Below are 9526 nucleotides of genomic sequence, written 5' to 3' on the forward strand. Positions count from 1 at the left end.
TTCTCCTAACTCGGTCTCCACGAATTTGGGATTTCGCGCGTTTCCCAGCCCGCGCGCGCGAATCCGGCTCCTCTTCCCAAGGACAAGGTTTTTGATGAGCAGACTGGAAAGTACTTTTTCCAGGACCTGGTTTCCCAGGTTAGACCTCCATGGTCCTCGGTGTCTGGAAGCGGCCTGGGCCCTTTACCAACGCACCCAAGGCTCCGGGGTCAACTCTGGTGGGACACAAGTGAGGGACTATTGAGATCACCCGAATGAGTTTCTCTCGGGGCGTGGGCTGGTCTCCTGCACACCCTCACCTTCCTGTCCTTCCCGCCTCGTTCCTCTAGCTTCTGCTGCCCCCAGTCGCAGCTACGGTGGCCCCCTCCACCCGCCCTTCAGCGTTGCCTAAAGCCCTCCGCTCCAGCTTCCTTTCGCTCCAGCTTCCAGCCGGCTCTGGGAGGTCCTGGCTTCTTGTCCCTTCCGGGTGCGTGACCACCGACGCATCCCGGTCCCCCGTAGTGTTCCGGGCGTCTCCGCCCTCCCTCCCCAGACCTAAAGCGAAGTACGTGGTAGTGTTGGGGTGTCTCCGGAGAGTCGGATGCGGGAGAGAGCCCTGCTAGCGAAGGGGAGGAGCCGGGAGGGGGGCGTGGGCAGGGCAGGGGAAGGGCCTGAGCCCTGGCCCCGGGACGGGTTTGTACTGCTGAGCGGTGGCGGTGGCGGCGGCGGAGGCGAGCTCGAGCCACCTGTCCGAGTGCCACCTGGTGAGCGCGGCGCAGCAGGGCCAAGCCCCTCCTCCCGCAGGCTTTCTTGGCTCCTCCCTGGCGCGCGCTCTCTCCACTCGGGTGCCCAGTACCCTGCCACCGAGTGTGCAGACCCGCGTTTTCACCGGTCGTTCTCCGCTTTTAGGTTTCGGTTGGGCCGGAGTGACCGCGGGCTCTAGCAGTTCCAGGGACCCGTGAAACGGAGTTGGGAGAGCGCTGGGCCACCATGCCGCGCTCATTCCTAGTCAAGAGCAAGAAGGCTCACAGCTACCACCAGCCACGCTCCCCAGGACCAGATTATTCCCTTCGTTTGGAGACTGTACCCGCGCCCGGCCGAGCAGGTGCGAAGCGCGCGGACCAGGCGGGGCTGTTGCCCCGGACGCCGACTCAGCAGCCAGCCACACCATTCCCTGGGAACTGGGATAGGCGACTCCAACCGCCCCTTTTGCTGCCGTTTTTGTTTTCTGGTTCCTGTCCTGGTTCCTCCCGGGTTTATCACTAGGCGCCACGGCCTCTCTCTGCTCCTCGGGAGGGTTCCGGCCGGCTGGGTCTGCACAGAGAGGGTAGGAAGCTCAGGGGCAACGGCCTGGGGGCGCCACTCCGGAGCCCTAGGGCGCAGCCGGGCCCAGTCTGAGCTCCTCTCCTGCCTCCTTTTCACAGACAGCACCGTGAGTGCAGGCGGGGGGGCGATGAATTCCCTGGGAACTGGGATAGGCGACTCCAACCGCCCCTTTTGCTGCCGTTTTTGTTTTCTGGTTCCTGTCCTGGTTCCTCCCGGGTTTATCACTAGGCGCCACGGCCTCTCTCTGCTCCTCGGGAGGGTTCCGGCCGGCTGGGTCTGCACAGAGAGGGTAGGAAGCTCAGGGGCAACGGCCTGGGGGCGCCACTCCGGAGCCCTAGGGCGCAGCCGGGCCCAGTCTGAGCTCCTCTCCTGCCTCCTTTTCACAGACAGCACCGTGAGTGCAGGCGGGGGAGCGAAGGCGGAGCCCGGGGACCGTTTGTCTCCCGAGTCGCTGATGACCGAAGCCCCCGACAGAGCCTCCACATCTCCGGACAGCTGCGAGGGCAGCGTCTGCGACCGGAGCTCCGAGTTTGAGGACTTCTGGAGGCCTCCATCGCCTTCCGTGTCTCCAGGTAGGGATCCGTTGGAGCTCCTGGTGCAGAGCGGCCTTGGACGCAGAAATGTTAAATGGGTGGCGGAGAGTCTTCCCTGGAGCGGGGAGCCTGTGCCTGGGGAGAAGGAGCCCAGTCTGTCTGCTCTAGGACTAGGGCAGCTTGCCTCTGGGTCTGCTGCTGCCCCCATTCAAGGCGGAGGGACCCTGGCTACTCATCCCTTACGTTCGTTTTCGGGGAGCTGGCAGGTGAAGGAAAACCAGTTGTCTGGACCTGCAGCAGCGTTGATATTTCGTTGACGTTTAAAAGTGATCCCAGAATCTAGATACCACAGCCTCGGACAGCGGAGACCTGGGCAGTCCGGGCCTGGCGAAGCTAGGCGCCAGGAGGAAGGGTCCCCCACAAAAATCTCAGCCCACATCTCGGCCTTGAAAGGAAGGAATAGGGGGCCTGTTTCACTTTTCGTTCTGCCAGGTTAGCTCAGCCTGGGGGACCAGGCTTCTGGGTTTCATTTCCAGCCAGCGATTGAGCTAGGGCAAACCAAGAGACTCCACCTTGGGTGGTGGCTAGTCGCGGGTCGGGCGGGGCGAAGGAAGGAGCAGACCGGATTCTGCCAAGGCCTGGTTATTTCCAAGGTACATGTACTAGTTTTAAAAGATAATGCCACCCATCCCACACAGCCACTGGATTTGGCTAAAGCCTAGTTCCAGCGGGTGTGGCTGGGAGCTTGCAGCTGTGGGTTCTTGCCCTCTGTGGATGCCCGTACTAGGCACCACAGCCAGAACCCTCTGATGGGAAACTCGGGGACAGCCTCTCACTGAACCCGCCAGCCTGGAATGGAGGCTGCGGGTGTGCGTGTGTAAGCAGATGTGTAAATGTGTATGCACTCGGTTATGCTGGGTGTCTAGTTTTAGCAAAACTCTCGTGGGTGGAGCTGTAGCGGGGGAGGATTCACAAGCTATTCCTTTTTTCAGGTGGTGGCTAAACCTTATTAATTGTAAAGTTATTCTCTAAGAAATTTACACTGTTACAGGAATAGGAGTGGGGAGTATTTGGCAGGCAGTTCAAGCCCAAAATCTCTTTCCCACTGTCCCTTGGCTACCTACTGGGCACTGAAGAATTTTGAGAAATCTTAACGGCTTCTGTTTTGTTTTTGTTTTTGTTTTTAGACGCGTTTGTGTTGGGTAGTTTCCCGCATTTTATTGGTCCTGTCCCTCCTTTTTCATCAATACTGGGAAGAAAAAAGATTGAGGGGAAAGTGCCTGTGCTAATCGCTGGACCTTCCGCCCACGATTGCTGTCAGCGCCCTAGCGAGCCTGGCTCCTCCTCCCGTTGAGCGCAACTCAGAGTTTTTATTGGCTCGCCTTTCCTTACGAGGCTGCCAGGTGTGCGGATCCAGCCAGAGACGATCCTCCTAACGCCCGAGCGCGTCCTCAGCCCTAGCACCTAACTTACCTGTCCGCCCCCTGATGTCGTTTCTATGATCTGTTTACTCTCCTGTCGTTTTCAGGGACTCGCGAGGCCTCAGGAGCCCAGCCTGAGTTTTACCTGGGGTGCTCTACAAAGGCTGGGTGCCTGACAGCAAGCGCAGTGTCCGCAGACGCCTCGCTGTCTGGCCTCTACCTCCCTCTCCCCCCCCCCCCAAAGGTTTCTGCCATAGGGTGCCTGCACTCATCAAACAGATACAGAGAGACAATGAAAGGGAAAGTGAGAAATCACCCTGTGGGGAGGATGGGCCACAATTCCTTCTCCATTCTCCGGTGATGTGGGGTACCATGCACACGTGCCCGGGGTGATTTTTGAGTCCCCAGGTCCGGGACTCGAACCGTGGTCGACCACACGGAAGTCCAGCACCGTAACCGCTACACCACCTGCTGTCCCCTGGCCCCCGGTCTGAAGCCTAACGGACACCCTCTATTGCCTCCGTAGCCTCCGAGAAGTCGTTGTGCCAGTCGTTGGACGAGGCCCAGCCTTTCCCTCTGCCTTTCAAACCGTATTCGTGGAGCGGCCTGGCGGGTTCTGACCTGCGGCACCTCGTGCAGAACTACCGGCCGTGTGCGGCCCTGGAGCGAGGCGCCAGCCTGGGCCTCTTCTGCGAGCGCACCCCAGAGCCGAGCCACCCCGCCGCTCTGTACGGTGCCGAGCGTGCTGCTGGTGGTGCCGGGGCCGGAGCGCCAGGGAGCTGCAGCGCGGGAGGCGGTGTCGCCGGCAGCTCGGGCCTGGGGCTCTTCGGCGACTTCGGGCCGGCCGCTGCCGGGCCCCCCGCCTGCTGCTGGGCGGCGGCTCCTACAAGTGCATCAAATGCAGCAAGGTGAGGCTCCCGCGCGCCCGGCCTCGTCGGCCCTGCGCCCGCGTTCCCGGCCCACACCCCACTAGCGCTGGCGCCCCGCGGCCCCTCTCAGCGGCCTTCTCCCCGGCCCCACCCGCCTCAGGTGTTCTCCACGCCGCACGGGCTCGAAGTGCACGTGCGCAGGTCCCACAGCGGCACAAGACCCTTTGCCTGCGAGATGTGCGGCAAGACCTTTGGGCACGCGGTGAGCCTGGAGCAGCACAAAGCCGTGCACTCGCAGGTAAGCGCCGGGCGCACGGCCGCGCTCTGCTCAGGTTTTCCCGCTCGGGATCGTCGGCTTCTCCTCCGTGCGGCATCAGCGGCTCTTCACCTGGCAGTCTTCTCCCCGACTGCCTCCAGGTCCCCTTGTACTCATGTGGATGTGTCGGGAAACAGACAAGGATGGTGGCTGGCCCTGGCCTGGGGACAGTCCTAGCTTTTGGTGTCACAGCACGGTGAACCTCAGAAGTGGGATCTTGACCGTTACTTGGGTTTGAACAAAGTTCATACGCACCGTTAGGAGCTCCCTTTCTTTTCCTGATTCTTTTCCACAAATGGTTGTCACTTCATCTGCATTGACCCCTTTAGAACATCCAGTAGCCAATCCCCTGGTTATTCTTTCATGCATTCGTGTATAAATACGTGTCCCCTAACTTCCAGGAAGTCGAGAATCCTATAACCCACCAGATCCTTGACCAGATGCCCACAGGGAGATTAGAGGGATCTTGACCGTTACTTGGGTTTGAACAAAGTTCATACGCACCGCACCGTTAGGAGCTCCCTTTCTTTTCCTGATTCTTTTCCACAAATGGTTGTCACTTCATCTGCATTGACCCCTTTAGAACATCCAGTAGCCAATCCCCTGGTTATTCTTTCATGCATTCGTGTATAAATACGTGTCCCCTAACTTCCAGGAAGTCGAGAATCCTATAACCCACCAGATCCTTGACCAGATGCCCACAGGGAGATTAGAGTTTAGCTGAGAGACAGGCTGACAAGCAAATAGGCACACAACTGACTGACAGGAGGATGCTTACTTTCAAATTCGTTTTCATTTAAAAGAATATCACCCCATCTCCCCACCCTAACATGGATGGGGGCTGGGGAACATCTCAAGGTCTAAGCCTCTTGTTGAGGAGGGTGGAGAAGTGTGTGGAAATGGGTGTCAAAAAGCAGGGTGGGGATACATCTTTGCCATGGGGTGTGGAGGGTTGTGGGTAAAAAGTGTTTTGATAGAAAAAAAAGGTCAAAGGGTGGGTGTTAAAGGATAGGGGTGGAGATTGGAAATGAATGGGGGAGGGACCATAATGGGGCAGGCTGTGTGGAAGGAGAGCTGTCCTGGGCTTTTATGACTTAGGGTTAGGTAAGCTAGTGGCAAGAAAGCAGCAGCCTTGTCTCCGCAGTAGGAGTACCGTATCTTCTTCTCTGCAGGAACGGAGCTTCGACTGTAAGATCTGTGGCAAGAGCTTCAAGAGGTCGTCCACACTGTCCACACACCTGCTCATCCACTCAGACACCCGGCCCTACCCCTGTCAGTACTGTGGCAAGAGGTTCCACCAGAAGTCAGACATGAAGAAACACACCTTCATCCACACGGGTGAGTCAAGGCTCCTGGCTTGTGGGACATTCCCTGAGGCCAGCATAACTCACCTTCTCTGTGATATTCTGGCCCCAATGAGTGGTGGATGATGGAGTCAATCACTGCTGTGTGTTAAAGAAGACAAAGAGGCAGATTTTCTTAGGTTCATTGATAGACACGATGCTCCCCAGAGGAGCCTTGACTGGGGGTTGTGTCTGAAGGACCTCTGAGCAGATCAGCCTGCAAGTTCTATGTTCTTGGAAAGAGTATTTTCCTCCAGTTTAGCAGCTGCTCCAACTGCTGTCTGTTCTGGTGAAATACAAAGCTCCCGGTCCTGTGAGTATTCTCTAATGTTTACCTAGAGACTATGGATTCTGCAGCTCCCATCCAGCCTTTTGGGGGAGGGACTTAATGTGGCCTCTCTGGCTGCATTTTTATGTGTCTAAGATCTTATTCCAAATGAGGAGGAAAAAACAATGGTAAATATTACTAAGCACTTTTAAAATGCATTATCTCTTTTTATGCTCACAACAAATCTGCGAGGAAGACACTGTTTCTTATCCCCATTGTGGAGATGAGGAAAGTGAAGCCCAGAAAGTTAGTAACCTGCCCAGGGTCACCCTGCTAACAAGTGGCAGTGCCAGGGCACAAATTCAGGTCTGTCTGACTTCTCAAATGTCTATGCTTGACCGCTGTTTATTTTTTTATGTTTTCAGACTCTTAGGATTTGGTAGATACAGAAAGCCTGTGTACATAATGCCTTTTTCAAAATATTAGCAAATTCATATCATAGCAGTCATAATTCCTTACCTATTACAATGTTTTCTAACTTATGAAGTGCTTTCAGGTCTATCATTTCATTTGATCCTCACTGCCACTCGTAAAGTAGAAAGACAGAGCTACTCTTTCTACCCTGAAACTCAGAGCTACTGAATGATTTACTGAAAGTCAGACGGAGAAAATGATGGAGCCAATGGAATACTCTGACTTCCAATCCTGGACTCTTCCCCTAACTCTTTATATGAAGGTGTTTTATTCTATTTATTTATTTCTTTATTTATTTATTTATTTAATCTATCTATCTATCTATTATTTTTATAGACCACAGATTAGTTTATTTTTAACACCCATCATGCCATGAATTCATAGAGAATAGGTTCCAGTAGCTCAGGCTCCTTTCAATTGGTTCTCACAAAGTGTGCTTCTCTGGGTGGAGCAGGCTGGTGCTTTAGTTGAACCCAGGTACCTTTCTCTTTGGCTTCTTTCTTTTTCTGGTCATTTTCCTTCATACGGTTTAGGATGCTATCTCTGCTCTTAGAATGCTTAGTGTGCTCAATACGCACAGTAATTCTCTTGACAAGAATCTTGCCCTTAACTTGTTTGTTCACAGCAATGCCAACAGCATGCTGGGTAACACTGTAGACCCTTCCAGTTTTGCCATGGTAACATTTGTGGGGCATTCCTTTTTGAACAGTACCCATTCCCTTAATGTCTACAATATCACGTTTCTTGTCGATTTGCATATATGTTGCCAGAGGACCCACTCCATGTTTTCTAAAAGGCCGAGAGAACATATATCGGGTGCCTCTCCTCTTTCTCTTTGTGTTCGTCATTTTGGTTAATTACTGGAAGATGGCGGTTTCGGCCAAAAAGAAGACATTTTTTTTAATTAAAAAATTATTTTATTTAACTTTTAATTAATTAATTAATTTAAGTTCGACTAGAGAGGGACAGAGTAAAAGGGAGAGAGAGAAGGTGAGAAAGTAAGTTGCCAGTTCTGGGACTTGAACCATGATCAGCTATATGGGAGTCCAGCAGCGCCCTTAACCTCCACGCCACCTGCCAGCCCCAAAGGTGTTTTATTGTTATTATTATTTTTTTATTTCATTGTATGGTGCATGTGCTGGAGAGAGAGAGGGGGAGAGAGAGAGCGAAAGTGAGAAATTCCCCCCTGGGGGGTTAGCCACACCCTAATCCCTTCTCCTCCAGTGTCCTCTCAGGATTTTGAGCATGCATACACACACACTGGCATGTTTTTCAAGTCTTGGGTCTAGGACTTGAACCACAGACTAGGCCATGAGAAATCCAGCTGCCTTGACTACCATGCCCCCAATTGGCCCACAGATGGGGATTTTAATGCCAGGAACACTCCCTTAATAGCCAACGAAACATTTTTCCTTTTTAGTTTTTTTAAGGAATTATTTTTATTTGACTTTATTTATTTATTTTAATTTGATTTTCGAGAGACAGAGTGTGAGAGAGAGACAGAGAGAGTGAAAGAGAGAAAGCAAGCCACCAGGTCTGGGACTCGAACCTTGGTGGGCCATGTGGGAGTCCAGCACCCTTAATCACCATGCAACCTGCCGGCCTCTCCTTTAGTTTTGCTGTATGATGCATGCGCTAACTGGAGAGAGACTGAGAGAGAGAGAGGACAGAGAGAGAGTGAGAAACCACCTTCCAGAGGAGTTGGTTGTGCCACAACCCTCTCTCCTCCATTCTCCTCTGGAGACCTTGTGCACACGCACACATGCCCAGTGTGATTCTCAGGCCATCAGGTCTGGGACTCAAACTGTGCAGTTAGCCATGTGGGACCCAGCTGCTCTAAACTCCATGCCACTGCTGGCCCCCAACAGAATATGTATTTGAGACCCAGAATTTGTGACAATTTTATTGCAGAATATGAATACTGAGTTAAAAACAAGTCTGAGTGTATTCCAAACACCCACCGTTGATGTTTGTTAGTACATGCGGGCAGTGTGGATAGTCCCATCAAAACCCCAGAAAAATATCCTAATTTAGTGACGTCCCCTATGTAATTTACTCCGTGTACGTAAAAGTATTCAAGGTACAAAATGCCACTAGGATCTTGACTGAAGGAAACATTAAGCCCTTATCAAACATTTACACTATAGCTAGAATTTGTTTCTCAGATTTGTTTGTCCCTAAAGGGATAGGATAAGTTTTGATGACTGATTCCTTATCAAGGAAACGGAAGCATGAAGACAGAAAGGAGTACAGCAAAGGGGCAGGTTCCTCGGAACCAGACCTCATCTATTTCCCGGTTTTCCTGAGGCTGAGCCCTGACTCTAATGCCACGCTGGGGCTCGTTGGAAAGTCATATCCTTTACTCAGGTGTTAACTAGCACGTGAGATGGCAGAAGAGATGAGACCTGTTCATGTTCTGTTATTTATCCATCTGTGGCGAGGAGTTGGCGGTATATAATCCCGTGATTAACCTCATAATAAGAAAGTAAAATCAAGACGGAAAAGTATCAGCTACTTGAAAAAATACTTTGTGTCCCACATGTGGCTTTTTTATAAAAATTTCTTTAGTATTTATTTATTTACTTTTAGTTATTATTATTCTTCAATTTGAAGAGAGAAAGAGAGAAAACTTACAAACCCGGGACTTGAACCATAGTTGGCCATGTGGGAATCCAACGCCTTAACCACCATACCACCTGTGGGCCCCTCCACATGAGGCTTTTTAAAAATAAGACTTTGAGAAATGTCCTTGCTCCCAATCCGTTTTGTGGGCCTTCAAAAACAAGAAGATAGGCTTACTGGTCTCTACAAACCAACACCCACTTGGAAATTCAGATTTAAAAACTTCTCTGAATCAGCACAGAGTCACACAGTTTGTAGGAAGCTTCCCCCTCCTCCCTGCTGTTGAACATCTGCTCCGGGTACTCTGCTCTAAAGTCCGGGAGTCCTAGAGTGGATTCAGCTGGAGGGCATGTGGCCTTTGCTGTGTTTCCCTTC

General features: G+C 52.4%; 1 protein-coding gene across 1 annotated transcript in view; it reads left to right on the forward strand.

The window, feature by feature from the left end:
• Positions 1-825: 825 nt before the first annotated feature.
• GFI1 (growth factor independent 1 transcriptional repressor) overlaps positions 826-9526 on the forward strand; it is a 27905-nt gene continuing 19204 nt past the window's right edge. Inside the window, 6 exon segments of the mRNA XM_006140148.3 lie at positions 826-1084; positions 1692-1877; positions 3786-4112; positions 4115-4167; positions 4289-4426; positions 5617-5782. Coding sequence (XP_006140210.2) covers positions 970-1084; positions 1692-1877; positions 3786-4112; positions 4115-4167; positions 4289-4426; positions 5617-5782 — 985 coding nt within the window. The 5' untranslated portion in view covers positions 826-969.

Source organism: Tupaia chinensis, unplaced genomic scaffold (genome assembly GCF_000334495.1).
Source record: "Tupaia chinensis unplaced genomic scaffold, TupChi_1.0 Scaffold000023_1, whole genome shotgun sequence".
Lineage (NCBI taxonomy): Eukaryota > Metazoa > Chordata > Mammalia > Scandentia > Tupaiidae > Tupaia > Tupaia belangeri.